This window comes from Sinohyriopsis cumingii, chromosome 3 (genome assembly GCF_028554795.1).
Source record: "Sinohyriopsis cumingii isolate HCF-2022 chromosome 3, ASM2855479v2, whole genome shotgun sequence".
Lineage (NCBI taxonomy): Eukaryota > Metazoa > Mollusca > Bivalvia > Unionida > Unionidae > Sinohyriopsis > Sinohyriopsis cumingii.
In genome coordinates, this window is record NC_142963.1 from 69,867,927 (window position 1) to 69,885,472 (window position 17,546).

Genomic DNA, 17,546 nt, shown 5'->3' on the forward strand with positions numbered 1-17,546 from the left:
TGGGACGTTAATAAAAATGGGAAAACAAATTATTAATTTTATTTGGCAGAGGATGTACCAAAAACACGTAATCCAAATACATTTAGGCATAAGGCATAATTTAGTGAAAAAAAGTGCAATGATTATGGCAAAAGTGTAATGGTTGGCAAGTATGTTTACAGCATAAAGGAAAGTGTGACAGAAACCTAAAGTATCAAGCTGTGACCTTGACCTCTAAGACAGGGATACCAAGTTTCATCCATTTACATCAAATGCCTCCTAAATTATAGAGCGAAAGTGAAAGCATGGCAGAAAGCTCAAATATTGAGCTATGAGCTTTAACACAAATGCAGAGACAATTCTGGTAATGGCACAATTTCTAGTCATGATAGTACCATATATACTCATTTATAAGTTAAAGGAGACCAGAAACCAATAGAAATATAGAATAATAATAAAAGTACTATAGCAGAAAACCTTATTCTGAAGTATCATCTGCGACAGTAATGCCAATGTGTAAATATTGGCCTATCTTCTAGGAGCTGAATTTCCGTGACCTCGTATGCAAAATTTCCGCGCCTATTTGGTTACTTTTGGGATGTGACGTCATAGTAGCGACTCCAGCAGCCCAAGTGGGAGTTGCCAGAGTAAAAGACAATACTGTTTTGCGTTGCTTACGGGTGTAATAGAACATTAAAAAAAGCCTGTTGACGTAAAAAAAAAAAAAAAACTTTTCCTAAAGATAAAGGCATAATGAAAGAATGGGTACATTATTACAAACGAGTCGATTTCAAAGCAACACCATACAGCACTATGTGCTCGTTACATTTCTCAAAGGAATGTTACGAGAGGGATCATGAAAAAATAGCAGCTCAAAGATACGCAAATGCTAGGCCTAGACTAAAAGTTGGCGCTGTTCCAGACATACCTTTGGACATTTTAAATCCTGGGAAAAGTGTTAAATGTGTGAGTTACGAAAACAGGCAGAAGGACGAGTAAGTGACCACAAAATGCAACAATCAATCCACATCTTTTATCTAAAAACAGCAGTGCTAAAAACAAATCTGATAGCCCGACACCCTGGGCCCCTTCTGGTTTTAGTTCCGGCCCATCCTGTATTCAAAGTGAGGTGCCCGTCAGGCTTGTCGAAACAAAAATTGTTTGCCTGAGGAAACTTTGATTGCGCTGATGAAATGAGTAAATGTATTTTCAAGATGTTGACATACATGCCTTAACACGGCACAATCTATATCAGATCACCACTGTCCTAGGTGAAATTTAGATTTGATTTTAATCAAATGGAAACTTTGCTAAAAATAAGATTCTAAACCGGTCATGTTTCGAGAAAACACAATTTTCAGTAATCTTATAAAAATTAAAAATTAAAAAAAAATGCATTGTATACATGTAGTATGCATAAACTGTAATCTGTAAAAATTGTAACTGATATAAAACTATTCCTTGGGCAGTTTAAAAAGCAGCGATTAAAAAAAAAAGAGGTCAAAGTTTCACATTAACTATCTGACAATAGAATGGTGGGTGGTGGGTGGGGGGGCTATTGACCCCCCCCTTGCCCCAATGTGCGACCGCCCATTTGACGTGCCTTTTCTCCCTGTGATACGCCTTATTATTCCCCCATGACAAGCCCCTTCTGCATATTCTGGTCAGTTCTGGCTAAATTGCAAAATAGCTAAAGTTTTGATTTAAGTACGCAAACGATAAAGCCGGTGTGACTAATGAACATAATCCTTATCCTTGCATTGATCTTGTGAAAAGGACTGCCCTTCGGACATACTTCAAAGAAACCATGTTCGACAGTGTGTGTATGCGTAAGCACCAGCAATTGATTACCAAATAAATGATGCCTATTTTGTTGTTACTTACGATGCCATGGACTTAATTTTAACAGTTCACATCTGCAGTCACAAGTTACCGTACTTGTGGCAACTGTTTTTCTCAAGTTTTATGCCCCACCTTATTTCCTTAGGTTTAAGTCTTAATGCATGTAACACTGTTTGCTGAATAAAATATTTATTCAGAATTAGTTCTTTAGGGCCACATATACTGCATGGTATATTTTGTTTTATTCCTTGTAATTTAATCATGATCATTAAACTTTTCATATACGGTAGAGGAATGTCAGGTGTTAACTGGCCGAGTTTCTTTGGCGGAAATGGAGATGCGATTTTGTTTGCAGAGAAAATTTCAAAGTGATCATTCATTTAAGCTAATTGGTGACAATTTTATTCTTTTAATTTTTTTTTAATACTATAGTACTGTTGTAGTTGTTTAAAAAATCTGAAATTTACTTGAATAATGTTTAATCTTCATGTTCTATTTACTGAAGAAGAAAAAAAGAAGAAAAAAAAAGCTGTTGTATGATATTAATTATTTCGTCCAGTGCCGGTTTAGACGTGTGTGCGTGTGATTTGAATTTTTAACGTAGCTTTAACAATTTTTCAGTCATATCGCTACGATGTCTGCAGTGTGGCAGTTTAGACCGTGGATTGCATACGTTATATTTAAAAATCGTTTGGGGTTGGGGTTTTTCTTCTGACAAATGAAAATTGACAGACATAATGTAATAATTGGGACTTCTCTGTGCAAAACTGAGAGATATTACGAGATCGGGAGGTAGATGAGGAAATACCCCCAAAATCGGGAGGTTTTTCTCCCGGCTTGAGAGTTGACAGGTATGAACTATCCGGGCTTGTGGAATTTCATTCAGGACTTTAGTTTATTTAAGTCGCCAGCCCGGGCCTGTGCCTAACAAATTTCTTTTAGCACTTACCAGTACAGTACATAAACTATTATATCAGATTGCAGATTAAACTTTTGAATGTGCAACCCAAATGTGGTCTCCTGTCTGCCTCGCTTGCCAATGTTTATGTTTGTATTCGAGGACTGGCTAGTATTGCGTCACGGTACCACGTGATCTGTCGTCTCATCAAAACTCGGAAAAACTCGGCAATTTACGGAATCGTGGTATCTTCCATGCAATATAATCACTACCCGCTGACGATATTTAATTTATAAGCATTGCAGTTGAATTAAAATCTGAAGAAAATTACATACGTAAAAGGAAAATTTTGATTTCTAGTCTCCTTTAAGTCCAACTGAAAACAACAGTCATCCTGATCTGCTGTAGAATAATACACCTGCAGATCAGGGTCTATCTTGTTTGTTCTACTAATTACTCCTTGCAAACTGTACAGACCAAGATCGACCAGCACATTATACAATGACAGATCTGGGTTTGTGCAGTTTGCAGTTGGACTCATCTTACAAGTGAGTATATATGCTAAGTATAACAAGTTCCATCAGTTTCAAATGTTTTTTTTTTTTACTGGCAGCTGAAATAAAATTGTGATGCATGAATGGACAGAGAGATAGAAATGTGAAAATACAATGTCCCCTGCCTTTGTGAAAAGGTGTGGGTAAATAACCAGCATTGTATTTTTCTGTTATTAAGATCTTAAACCCATCACATAAAAATCACCTTCATGGAGGAGTGGACCAAGCACATTCTTTTTAAAGAAAATTCTGTAGTCTTGAGCCTAATGAGAATATTTTCCCTTTGATTTCTTTCTTTATCCAGATGTAACTATCATGTAATCAGGCAAAAGATCATTATTTCATTAAAACAAGGAGCAAACAAAATACACTAGCTGAAAACAAAAAATTCCAAGAACTTTTCCCTAGATAAAAATGAATCTCTTCTTAATGAGTAACAAACAAAATAAACTGGCCATCTTACAACTGATTGATTGGTGCCTTCATGATAGCATTAAAATGCTTTATTGATTTTTCAAAAGATTAGTGTTCTATGTTCCCATTCTTACATCTTCCACTTGCCAATTCCTGACTTTGTCAACTGGAAACAGTGAACAGTCTGTGCCATTAGGATCTCCAACTGCTCCTCGATCCTGTCGGTTTTTCTCACTCTTGTTCATCAGCACTCGGAACAAACCTCCTAACTCTGCATCCTCCTCCTCATCTTGCTCCTTCTTTTCCTCCTCCTCACCTAATATATGGTTAAGTCACATTATTTGTAATTCTACAACTTATGATTGCAAATTCAACTGAATTCAATATAATGGTTTTTGTCTTGGTGTCAGTGTATACAGATGATTGTCATTTTGGTCATGTCTGGATGATCTGGCAATTTTATTGTGCTTCAGTAAAAAAATGAACGCTGAGTGCATTTACCACCAAAAATAACATAGTTTTAGTAATTTATGTTTCTCTGAGAATCACATCAATAGAAAATCAGCAGCAAATGTAAAAGCAAACAACATAATATAATAATGATACTATATTGAAGCAAAAGGTCAGAAAATAGAAAGTGCACATGAGCAAGAAACTCACTAAGGGATGTCTCATTAAAACATACATGGGACCTAGGGAAGGCACTTTTAAACTGGGGTACTCACCCCCCGATGCAATTCAGAAATTTCTTATCATTTTAATATAAACTCTGTGAAATCAAAGTATACTGGCATACACTTTTTAAAAAAATGCCTTCCCTGGGTATCATGTATGCTTAAATGGAACAGCCTAAATATCAACAAATTTCATAAAATATTTATTGTCAACATGTAGTGTTTTTACACTCATTACTATATTTACTGTCAATACTATACAAGATTAACTTTGATTCTGTGAAAGGAACATGGTACAATGTATGTTGTATTGAGCAAAAGCTAACAACTAACTGGTCAACAACCATAGCCACCTAGTTGTGGTAAGGGTTGGGAAGAGTTTCCTTCCTTTACCTACATGGCGATGGGAAAGACGATTGCCTGAATGCAAAAGGTAGTAGAGCTTCTTCCAAACATTAATGTGATTGGGGAACGTATTCCAAGGAGAAACAAAGCAGAGGTTTTGATAGGATTTTAACAAATTGGGTATTTTACTCTGAGGTTAATACAAAATTTGAATAAGATATTTTGTGAACATCGTACCACATGATTTGGAATACCTCATTCGATCCTAATCATTAAAACATTTTAATGTGTTAAATCTGTCTGTTTTAAAACAGCTCTATGACCAAGAATAACTTGTGAGGCACTCAGTTATATGGCTCCAATTTAAGAGTGTTCTCAATGTAATCAAGTACGAAATTTCAAGCAAGCACTGATTCTCTGGAACTTCTCTTCATTGCATTGTTTACATTAGTTAAAAGTACCATAAACAAGTTTGACTTTAAATACATCCCCCTAATTCTTTGTAAATTTCTGGTTAATTTACTTGCATATTGCTGCTTATTTAGAGCTCTGACAAAGTTTTCCAAGCCATGACATTACTGAAAGATCAAATTATATTTAGACTTTAATCTTTTTATTATAAATGGATAAATCAGCACCAATCTTATTTTTTCCTACACAATGATTAGGCTAATTTTCCTTTAATTTATTAGGCCCCATCCTACCTTGTCCATAGATGAGTTTCCTGTAGTTGATTCGCTCTCGCTGCCTCCTTCGGAATGACTCGGCAGCCATTTCTGTAAGATTGGACTTCCATTTCAAATGACCTGAATCATAAAAGCATAAAACACATGTGCATTACATACTGCATAACAGCTTTCTAAGTTAAAGTAAATCATAAGCCCTGCTGGAACATCATATACATTATGCCTGTCTCCTTGTCTTGGATTGTGGTGATCTAAAACATAACTTTGTCATCCCCAAATCTGTAAATATTGGTGAAGATACAAGTTGTGGAACACACAGTATCATGTTACAATCTATTCATTTCTTTGGTGCACCATAACCAAGACCTCTGAACATTTGGTCCACAATAACCATGATCTTTGACAATCTAGTCAACCAAAATCATGACCTTTGGTCATCTGTCATAATAACTATGACCTTTGACCCTGAAATCAAAAGGCTTCTATGTATATCCTATTATACATCTATTATGTTTTGAGATGCTACAATATTCAATTCAGCTCAATTTAGCATACAAAAACCCATCTCCATTTTTATCATCACAATAACATTGACATCTTAACTTCAGATTTAACAAGAGTCCCAGAATGGACTGATGCTCTACTGGGTGAAATGAATGCCATGGAATTCAAGGAAAGACAACTTTTCTTCCTTTGAACTGCTGATTGCTGAAACCATCTCCAAAATTCTTAAGTGATAAAAATATTTTCTAATTAGCTGCTGTGGTGGACATACTGAATATCCAATTTTCACCATTTTCATTTAGGATCAAGTAGTCATTATTAGAAGTGTTTTGGGTGAAAACCCATGTCAATATGACCATTCATTCAGGAGTAGTAGTGACAGCAAGATTTCAAGACGCTGTCATGGCAGCCATATTGGATGTATCTGACTGGCACCATTTCCATTTAGGATCAATTAGGTATCATTAGATGTCTACTGGTGAAAACCCTATGTTGATAAAGCCATCCATCTGCAATGAGTAGAGATAATATTTCGAAGATGGCAACCATGGTGGCCATGTCGAGGGCCACTTTGCATTATTTTAATTTAGGACCAACAAGACTTCATAAGAACTATTCTGACGAAAACCCTACAACCAAATGACTTTTCATATAAAAAGAGTTGCAAAAACATTTTCAAGAGGACCACCATGGTGGGCATCAGGTCAGCATCATTTTAATTTAGGATCAAGAAACATTATAAGAAATCTTTGAGTGAAAAACCCCATGTTGATATGACTTCCCATTTTGGAGGTGTAACAATGTGGCCATATTTGATATCAGATTGACACCATTTCAATTTAGGACCTACCAAACTTCATAAGAAGTCTTCTGGTGAAAGCAAAATGTCAATATGACCAGCAGCCATCTAGAAGAAATAGCAGTAATAAGATTTTCCAGATGGCCATTTTGGTATCCATATTGGAGGTCAGATTGACACCATTTTCTTTTATGATCAACAATAAACCAAATAAATGAAAACTTCATGCTGATATGACCATTCATTCCATTGATAAAAAGATTATCAATATGTCCACTATGGCAGCACAATTAAATTTCCATTCAATACCAACTAGCCATCATAAGAAGTCTTCTGGTGAAAACTTTATTTTAATGTGACTTTTTTTTCATGAAGAGGAGCAATAACAAGATTTTCAAGATGGTTGTTCTAGCAGCTAGGCACCATTTTCATTTAAGGCCATCTAAACATGATAAGAAGTCTTTTAGTGTAAACCACATGTTGATATGAACATAAATTGTTGAAGCAACAATAATAAAAAAATTAAAGATGGCTACTATGGTGACCATATTAGACATCAGATCAGCATCATTCTCATTTAGGACCAATTAGACATCATAAGAACTATTCTGGTAAATACCCAACTAGACATCATGAGAAATATTCTGGTAAAAACCCAACTAGACATCATAAGAAATATTCTGTTAAAAACCCAACAAGACATCATAAGAAATATTCTGTTAAAAACCCAACAAGACATCATAAGAAATATTCTGTTAAAAACCCAACAAGACATCATAAAAAATATTCTGATAAAAACCCAACTAGACATCATAAGAAATATTTTGGTAAAACCCCAACTAGACATCATAAGAAATATTTTGGTAAAGCCCCAACTAGACATCATTGGAAATATTCTGTTAAAAACCCAACTAGACATCATAAGAAATATTCTGTTAAAAACCCAACTAGACATTATAAGAAATATTCTGGTAAAAAAACCAACAAGACATCATAAGAAATATTCTGGTAAAAACCCAACTAGACATCATAAGAAATATTCTGGTAAAAACCCACCTAGACATCGTAAGAAATATTCTGGTAAAAACCCAACTAGACATCATAGGAAATATTCTGGTAAAAACCCAACTAGACATCATAAGAAATATTCTGGTAAAAACCCACTGTCAGTGATACTTTCAGTTCAGAACGAATAGTTATAACAAGATTTTCAAGATAGCTGTAATGGTGGCCATACTGTATATTAGATCAGCACCATTTCACTTAGGAATACTTGACACCATTAGAAGAATTTTACTAGGTAGCAAAAACTCCATGCTGATATGACCATTCACTTAAATTAGTTACAAGATTTTCAATACATGTATATGCATGTTGATTGCAGCAGACATATTTCAGGATGATTAGTTAAAACAAGATTTTCAAGATGGCTGCCATGATGACCATACTAAAGGTCCAATTTGCACCATTTTCATTAAGGACCAAATAGAAATCATATGAAGTTTTTTTTTAATGAAATCCCCATGTTGCTATGACCATCAGAAGGAGTAATAATAACAAGATGTAAAGATGGACATATGGTGGCCATTTTGGATGCCCAAGCAGCAACATTTTCATTTAAGACCAACTAGATCATGGGATGACTGTGTCTGTAAAGTTTCAAGGCAATGCTCCAAGTAGTTTAGAAGGAGTAGCAAAAACAAACTTGTGCAAACAGATGGACAGCAAAGCCTCTCATAAGCTCTTCTATTCTACAACCAGTAAAGCAAACAAGAAAACTGCCAATGGCAGGATGATCTAGTTGCAAAGCTGTTTTTGTTTAATGCTTCTTATGATGAATCCAATGTCTTATGTTTCATCACTCTACAACAGCACCATTAAGACTCTAAGACCCAAAGACAAATGCAAATCAAAGAAGCACCAAAATGTACATCACATCAATTCTGGTTGAAGAGTGCAGTACTTATCATGAAGCACATACATACCAAGTAAGTGACTTGGCAGACAATAGTGTTAGAGAAATGGAGCTGAACATCAAAGTTAATGCATGTATCTGGAAAGTGAAATGAAAATAACAGAAACCAAGATTTGGCTTAAGGGTGCAATAAACTTCATAGTGCATCTTTATACCAAGTTACATGACTGCAGGCAATAGTGTCTGAGAAACCAAGGTAGATACAAATGTTAATGCAAATAATTATAATTATGGCTGGAAATATAGGTCACAGTGATGTAATTTTGACTGAATAGCTTAACATTCCTATTGATACATCATTATCCCAAGTTGTATGACTTTCAAATCTGAGCTGAATACAAACCATAATACTGAGAAATGGAATGCCTGAGAAACTGAGATTAAAGCAAAGTTAAGCACAATTCAGTGAACCATGAAATACTTGTCATAGTGACCTAGTTTTCAATGATGGCTTAAGTACTCCTCATGATGTGTTAAATTACCAAGTTATGTGAATCAATAGGCAATAGTACCTGATAAAATGATCAAAATGTAAATGTTAACACCAATCTAAAGACTAAAATATGTCACTGACCTTATCACTGAAAAGTACAGTATTCCTCATGACTCGTCTAAATATCAACTTATATGACTATACAAACTAATATTGTCTAAGAAAAAGACCTATCACAAGCTCAAATTTATACATATGTAGCTGAAAGTAAAGGCAAGCACAAATTGAACCAATAAATACAGGTTGCAATAAGCTAATTTTTGCTGATGGCTGTAGTAGTCCTCATGACAAACTTACATACCAAGTTATGTGACTCAAGGCAATAGTGTCTGTGAAAATGAACTAAATGCAAAAAACAAAATCACCCACCCATGAAATGTGTTACAATGACCTAGTTTTGACTGATGGTTGTAGGGATGATGCAATTAAATGCCAAGTTATGTGACACCAAAGGCAAAAAGTGCCTGAGAAAATGACTGAAATGCAAAGACTGACCAAAGTCATTGGATAATGAAATTATAGGTTACAGTTACACAAGTTTCACTTAAGTTGCAGCACTCCCCATGACAAATATGAATACCAATTAATGTTCGATCATATGTCACTCAAACCCTAATACATACTGATACCTATGGACTGTCCAACATAAACTATTGCTAGCAAAGATCTAAGCATCAGATGATTTACAGGTGGACTGGTAGATTGTTGGAATTTCAGGCCTATTATCCATCACATTTCTGACTGCCAGCATGCACCACAAAAATTAACACTAATTCCTGTGTGGGTCAACATAAAATACTTGGATTTTGTTTACATAATATGCTGTGCTAATGAATAGGTCATGGTTATCTCAGCTTAGGTGATAGGTCAAATTATGTGAGTATGCAAGCAGACAAAATGACCATTTCATGTTTCTTTCTGTTGGTTTTAATGGAACATTTCACACAACTGGTTACATCATTCCAAGGAAATGATATCTAAGTGCCTTTTTCAAGGACACAACTCCAACCCAAGTGATGATACCAGCGAGACAGACAGACATCATCAATCCATATGCTGGAATAACATTGCAATCTGACCAAAAATAGACAGGCTTCTTTGTATCACTGATGGTAATACAACTCTCTGCTGTTATTAAAGTGAATCATTTTCTGAAAATGGCTTTTAGTTTCTCTCTATTTTTTTGTATCAGGATTCTCAAAATCTTCTATAAATTTTCCAACACTTAATTGTCCTATATTCCCATATCTGCAATAGATAGAATTTACCTTCTTCTTCATCAGCTTTGAAATCTTCTTCCATATCATCTCCCTGATCAATACTGTCATGCAATTCTTCATCAAACTCTCCATCCTCTTCCTCCTCCATGCTCTCTTCACTATCACTTTCATCTTCATTATCATCATCACTATCCAAATCTTCTTCACTATTTACGTCTTCTTCATAGGCATCTACTGACTGAAACAAAGACTGATGTGAAACATTTATCTTTTGTTTGTTTGAATCAATGTGTTTATCAGACGTGGATGTACTTTCCTCTGTATTGTGATCTTTAAGGTTTCTCTGCTTTGTCTTTTCTCCATTTTGCTTTGATTTAGCTTTTGATGAAACAAGATCCTCCATTTTTTCATCTTCATTAGAGTCATCACTATCATCTGAACTGAACACTTTGTGGCCATTGCTTAATTCATTTCCATCACTATTTTGCACATAATCTTCATCCACCACATCCTCATCATTTTCTTCTTCACTATTCACCTCCTCATCTCCCTCTGAAGACACATGTTCTTCACTATTCACCTCTTCCTCCCCCTTCTTTTCCTCTGAAGACACCTGTTTCTTGAGGTCTGATCTAGTTTTGGCTTGTTGACTCACTCCTGTAGTTCTGTTATGAGTTTGTGTGGAAAAGAGGCAAACATCTTTCTCCAAATCATCATCACTGTCAGCAAAAGGTAATTCATTCTCCTTATCCACTGTGTTCTAAAATGAATAAAAATAATGCATGCATACAACATTACTGCAAATGCATCGAAATAAAAAAAACATTAAGACTATTTCATTTAAATCTAATAGAAAGCAGAGGTTTATACATATATATATATATATATATATATATATATATATATATATATATATATATATATATATATATATACACCTCTTTATTATACACACTTTTTTAGGGTTATCACCACTAGAAAATTAAAATTATAGAGTGGAAAAGAAACCTGTACAAGAAACATCTTCCCTATACATGTGCCTATAAGTCAACTGGACTGAATAATGCATGCATACGACATTACTGCAAATGCATCAAAATAAAAAAAACATTAAGACTATTTCATTTAAATCTAATAGAAAGCAGAGGTTTATATATATATATATATATATATATATATATATATATATATATATATATATATATACCTCTTTATTATGCACACTTTTTTTTAGGGTTATCACCACTAGAAAATTAGAATTATAGAGTGGAAAAGAAACCTGAACAAGAAACATCTTCCCTATACATGTGCCTGTAAGTCAACTGGACTGAAATTCACACACCCCCAAGTCTATAAAAAGCCAATTTCTTGTTGAAATCTCCTATAGGTCAGGGTGTATTTTCAAGTCAGAAGGGGTGGCTTCTTGTCAGTTAGCCAGAGTAACACTTTGGAAAAGTAAACAAACTATGCTGGATAGATACATAGGAGACTAAAGACAAAACCAGTGTAAAATACCATTATATTATTGATTGGAATGTCACAAAGAAATTGACAACTTACAATATGTTCAAATTAAAACCATTAAAATCCATTATGCTTGATTTTTTTATATCCATGTATATGATAAATCCTTGTGCATGTATTAAATTTGCAACTTGATCATCAGGATTGTCAACTGTCCTGCCTTTACAAGCGATGATCTTATTGGGCTAAGTGCACCATTAGAAAACTTGGGAAATATCACTTTGGAATTAAATATAACTAATGGAAAAGGAAAATACAAATTGAATTAAACCTTTTATTGCATCAAACAGTGTTTTTACAGCAAAACACAAATATTAATACAGATTGTTAAGACTTGCACAAAAATTGAAGCAATATACTTGCTAGTAAACACACATGGAAAACAACATTGACAGACACTTCCCTTTAAAGTGGGCAGTATTTAATTTACCTGTAATATTTTCAAATTATTAAAATCCAAGTAACTATGGATACAAAGTGTTGTGTAATGAATACCGTCATGAAATGGATCAACACAGTGCATACCATATACACATTTCTGAATGGGAACAGTTGCATGAATTGACAGTATTTTTGTGTACTGCAAACATCTAGAGTTTCCAACATGTCTCTAGATATATCCAATTTTTTTTGTCATGCTTATAACACGAGTCCTAAATCAACCAATAGACAAGTATATATGCTATGTACCAATGCCCTGATCCAAAACCAAAAGTAAAGATACTAATATAGTATGTAAAAATTTGAAACTGCTTTAATGGCCTTAAAGTCTAATCAGAAAATCTACTAATGGATACAAATTACTAGCAACTGATACTTGTCTACACTGACTTGTTTTTGTGCAATCTTGCTAAATATTTCAGATGGACAAAACAAATAAAGATGGCCCTCTGCAAGCAGTGGGGCATAAGAAATAGTTTCAGACACACGTCAACTGATAAAATGGGTGAACTCCAACACCACCAATTACATTTAAATTAAGTGATTAAAAAAACAGAAAAGCAAATGTCTCTGGCCAAAGGCAATGTTTGTAAATAAAAGTACATACAAATGGAAGCAAAGTTGTTCTACCTTTTTTGTGCGCTTTTTCTTATGAGGGGGTTCAAGATCCATCTGAATACCCTCATCTGAGTCTTCTGCCTGTAAAAAAAAAATGGAAAGCTTTGTACTCAATTTTCAAAATGTCAATTCCACTGGATCACATTTGCACATCTTGAGTTGTCACAAACCATCAAAAAAGTGCCACAATATAGCCTCAAATAATGTTTATATGTAGATATAGAAACGAGATGATTTTCCATCATGCAACAATGTTGTAAATTTTTCAACAACTCAAGGAACATTTCATTCATAATGACTTATATTACCCTTTCAATGTTAAAAAAATATGTATAAAAAAAATAATCTGGCATCAAATATCTACTGAACATTTAACCTAGAAAAGGCTCCAGACATTTTTACTGCACAAATGAAAATTTTTGTCGTATGAAGTGGGAATTCATCAGATTATGCTGCACTTTATGGTATCATAGCAACCATAAAAGACATTACATTGCTGATGGTGATGTTAAAAGGCATAGCAGCATTTCACAAGCAAGACAATTTACCATGCAGCAGCCACAGCAGCTTTTTATCAAACTGCTCTTGTAGTTCAAAAAAAGTTTTCTTCAAGCAAGTACCTGACAAAATCACTGTGCAATTGTAGCTGCAATAGTGCATTTTATCAACTCATAAGTGACCATCCAAGGTACATTCACATCAAAGAATTTCAAACATGCTGGTGAACTTGACTTTGAACTCCCCTATGATTACTATACCATCCCTGAGTAATGACTCTACAGATAATGTGATTCTGCACCGGAATGACTTCACAGAAATGCCACCATTTCTCAGAGCTGTATATCATTTCCTCATAAAATCTGTTGTTGCTGCAAATAAATGTACTTTCATGCACATGTGTAAATGCTGCTTGCGCTATACCAAATATCATGTGTGTAGTTGAAATAGGTCAATGATATTGACGGTGTAATGATGTCACTCAAGCATTAACTTTGGGTCACAGTGATCTAGCTTTGGCATGGCCGAGTTACTCTTCCCTGACAAATATTGACACATCAATTTGTATATACTGTGGTGGTAATGAACAATTAAACAAACGAACAAACATACAAACAAAGAAAAAAAAGGGGGGGTGGGATACAAATCTCCCCAATATTACCTGATCAGAGATGGACTGGCTTTCATCACTTTCCTCATCAGACTCATTCACCCCCTTCTCATCGTCTGAGTCACTGAAAACTGCTCTCCTCTGCATCTTCACTTCATTAGACTGGACATTGGGGCCAGCAGCATCTTCAGACCTATAGTAAGTACGCATTACTGTAAATAAATACCATTCTCTTTTTTTCTTAATGAACGTTTGTTTAAAAAAAAGTGTCTGGAATATTATGACACTCTTTATCTGTCTGTCCATCTTTCCACACCAAATTTTCCTAAACTACTGGTTAGAATTTTATAAAACTTTGCTGTTAAGTCACCCTTGTGGTAACATGTGCAAACATTTCAGTAACTATCACATTTTCAAATATTTCTTAATTAAACCCAATATATGCAGTCTTAGCAGGTAGATTCATTACATTTGTGACAGAGTTAGGTTACAGTCTTGGACTTTGGTAAGCAAGAGGACAGAAAACGGGTTTGGAATATGCAGTAAAAATGCATGAGGATTTGTGATTGTGCACCACAGCAGCTGCTCTTATCCTAAAAGTAAATTTTAGCCATTTTTATCCAAGTCAAAACCTGCAGAAGGTAGTCAATGAATTGATCTAGATTTCTTTGGTAACATGATTGTGCTTAGTATAAAATAATAATAATAATTATCTTTACATATTTATGGAATTAACAATAAGATTAAAATCTGATGTCTTTTTTTCATTTCTTTAAATTCTCCTGGAAATGTATATGTCAGTTGCATCTCACTCAAATGTACATGGGCAAGATGACACTGTACTATGACTGACTATGACTGGCTACATGTAGTGTAGGTGGATATGACTTCGGAAATGAACCATTTAAGTTATTGGCATAAACCAGTTTGCTATTACAATCAAACTTGCTATTCCCCATTTTTGGTTGTGCATTATTACAAAATCAATGTTATCAGTATGACATTATAATTTGAAAATAGAATATTTCATTATTTCTTTCTATTGCCTATTAAAAAATCGGGGGGAGGGGTATCTCTCTTTATCCATGAAATCTTGAAGTTCAGACAACAATCAAATTATGTTACATAGTAGTATTTACACACCTGGCAATTTCACATCTGTAAATCTCAGGTACAAAATAAGTTCAATATTCTGTGTAACTTTAAGTTAAAATAGTTTTTTATCAAGTCTAAATATTAGTTTCTTTGCAGAAGGTCCCAATGTTAAATTTGGAACTTTTATAGTCAGTCAAAACATTGGCTCTGTTTGACAAATTAAACAGTAAACATGACCCATTCCTGGCATGAACCATAATGTTACTTTGAGAGAGACATATTCTGAGACCTCATTTCCTGACATTCAAAGAAGCATATTAACACGATGCTAGGTACCTGTCATCTGAATAGAGATCTGTTGAAGGAGCTGAGTGAGAGAACACAGACACCTCACTCCTTGTAATCTTCTCATCTATAGGATTTGTCATGGAAAGAAGGGAGGAGACAAGCTGGTTTGCTGGCTTTGAATCCTACATATAACAGGAAAAAAAAAATGAATATGATAACTCCTGCTTTATCATGGTTTACTTAAAAATCTATGTCGTATCCCCTGCAGGCTGCTCTTCTCTCTAACTTTCACCTTGGTGCCCTTCAACCCATCAAATAAAAGGAACCCACTATGGCTCACAGTAAACCCTGCTTAATACGATGGAAATCTACTCAAGGAAAACAAATGCTGAACACTGTCATGCAAAATACAGCTGATGCTTGAACATAAAGAACTGACTTATTTAGCATTCTTCGAATAGCAGAATAAACGTAAAACCTTGTTTAACCAAATGCAAGCAAAGAAACAGGATTATAATAAATCAGATAACCAGGTACAAATCACAACAGCTAGGAGGACAGTCTTCCATTCCAAAGGTTAAACTCATTCCAAGAATGTAGTTCTTTTGATAACTATAAACCTTACCCATATTCCATCAGCAGTGATTCTACTTTGTTGAAATCTAGGCACAATGACTTGTTAATAAACCTGATCACATTCAGGAGAACCTTATCCTTTTCCCACTACATGCAAATTAACAAACTTGAATGGGCTTTAAAATTTCAGTGTTTATTTTTTTTATACAAACCTCTATTTCATTATGTGAATGGCTGCCTCCCAGGTCAATGTATACAGCATCTTTGTCATACACTATGCCACCAACTCCTGACATTGGGGAGTAAATAAGTCTCTCTTTTTCATTCAGAGATCTACGTTTCTCTCTGTCTGGGGTGGGGCAAGGGTCAGACAGGAACTGCATGTCATGTATCTTGAAATCACCACACCCCGGAATGTGAATCTCAATGTTATTTTTTAAATGAGTGCCTCGAACATATCCGTATAAAGACACCTTCCGATCACATTTAGGGTTTTTACGAACTGATTCAGGATCTGTTATATCTTCCATTCTGAAAGAATACACAAAATAAACTATTTTTTCTCGCAAAACATGTTTCTTTGTGAATAATTACCCAAATCATAATATCTTAGGAGAACTACTATCTCTCAAATCCAGTCCTCCCAGATAAAACTTTTAGCTAAAATGAGCTAAAAGTTATCTGCCTACCTATGTCAGGCACAGTGATCTCGCCTTAATAGAGGGAATGGTGGCAAAACACATGAATATCTCACTTACTACTTCCACTCACCATGCGAGACCCCACAGAAGCCAGAATCAACAATGTTACCAGTTGGAAGAGTTCTCACTTCACAAGGAAGGTATACTCCATCTATATTTCCAACCAACCTGTCTTTCTTTCTATCTTGACAAAGTTCTGCCTTAAAATTTTAACCACACTTTGTCATCTTGCACATTTAATTGTACTTGAGTACTTGCAAGGGAACCTATACGGCTTCACAAATAAGTTAAGGCTGTACTTTTAATTATGTTAGTGCAAGTCCCTGAGACCTATAGAAACTCTTACTATAAGTATAATTACTCAATGAATGGCTAGATACAGGATTTTGTGGCTGATCCATTTAAATTCGCCTGGTATTTTCCAGGTAATGCTACAAGGCATCGCCCTGCACCATCTTGCTGGTCAAAAATAGGGGACAGATGAAGAGCTACAACAGCTGTATATGTTCTGTTTGTCTTACAGATTAGACCAAGGGCAAAGCTCAGAAATGCACAACTAAGGATTAAGAAACTTTAAACCTATATGCTGAATTGTCCTCAGTGCGTAAATTTATGGCAGATAAATCAACAAAGACCTGTACAGTTACAAAATGCCATCAGATTCCTGGACATCAAAACATAATAGCAGATTCTTTGTCCTGTGACAATTGGCTTATGCAGACAGAATGGTCTCTCCATCCATTAGTTTTCACCCAGATATGAGACTGACCACTGGTGGACCTATTTGTGACAAGGAGTACCAAGCTCCCAAC

General features: G+C 34.9%; 1 protein-coding gene across 5 annotated transcripts in view; it reads right to left on the reverse strand.

Moving 5' to 3' along the window:
• LOC149803061 (ribosome biogenesis protein BMS1 homolog) overlaps positions 1 to 17,546 on the reverse strand; it is a 57,204-nt gene that overhangs the window by 24,820 nt on the left and 14,838 nt on the right. For all 5 annotated transcript variants that reach the window (XM_089952623.1, XM_089952620.1, XM_089952619.1 and 2 more), the window contains exons 7-13: positions 16,246 to 16,564; positions 15,506 to 15,639; positions 14,126 to 14,267; positions 12,979 to 13,047; positions 10,432 to 11,143; positions 5,411 to 5,512; positions 3,822 to 4,003 (exon numbers count right to left, since the gene is read on the reverse strand). In XM_089952623.1, coding sequence (XP_089808749.1) covers positions 3,822 to 4,003; positions 5,411 to 5,512; positions 10,432 to 11,143; positions 12,979 to 13,047; positions 14,126 to 14,267; positions 15,506 to 15,639; positions 16,246 to 16,564 — 1,660 coding nt within the window. The remainder of the gene's footprint in view (positions 1 to 3,821; positions 4,004 to 5,410; positions 5,513 to 10,431; positions 11,144 to 12,978; positions 13,048 to 14,125; positions 14,268 to 15,505; positions 15,640 to 16,245; positions 16,565 to 17,546) is intronic.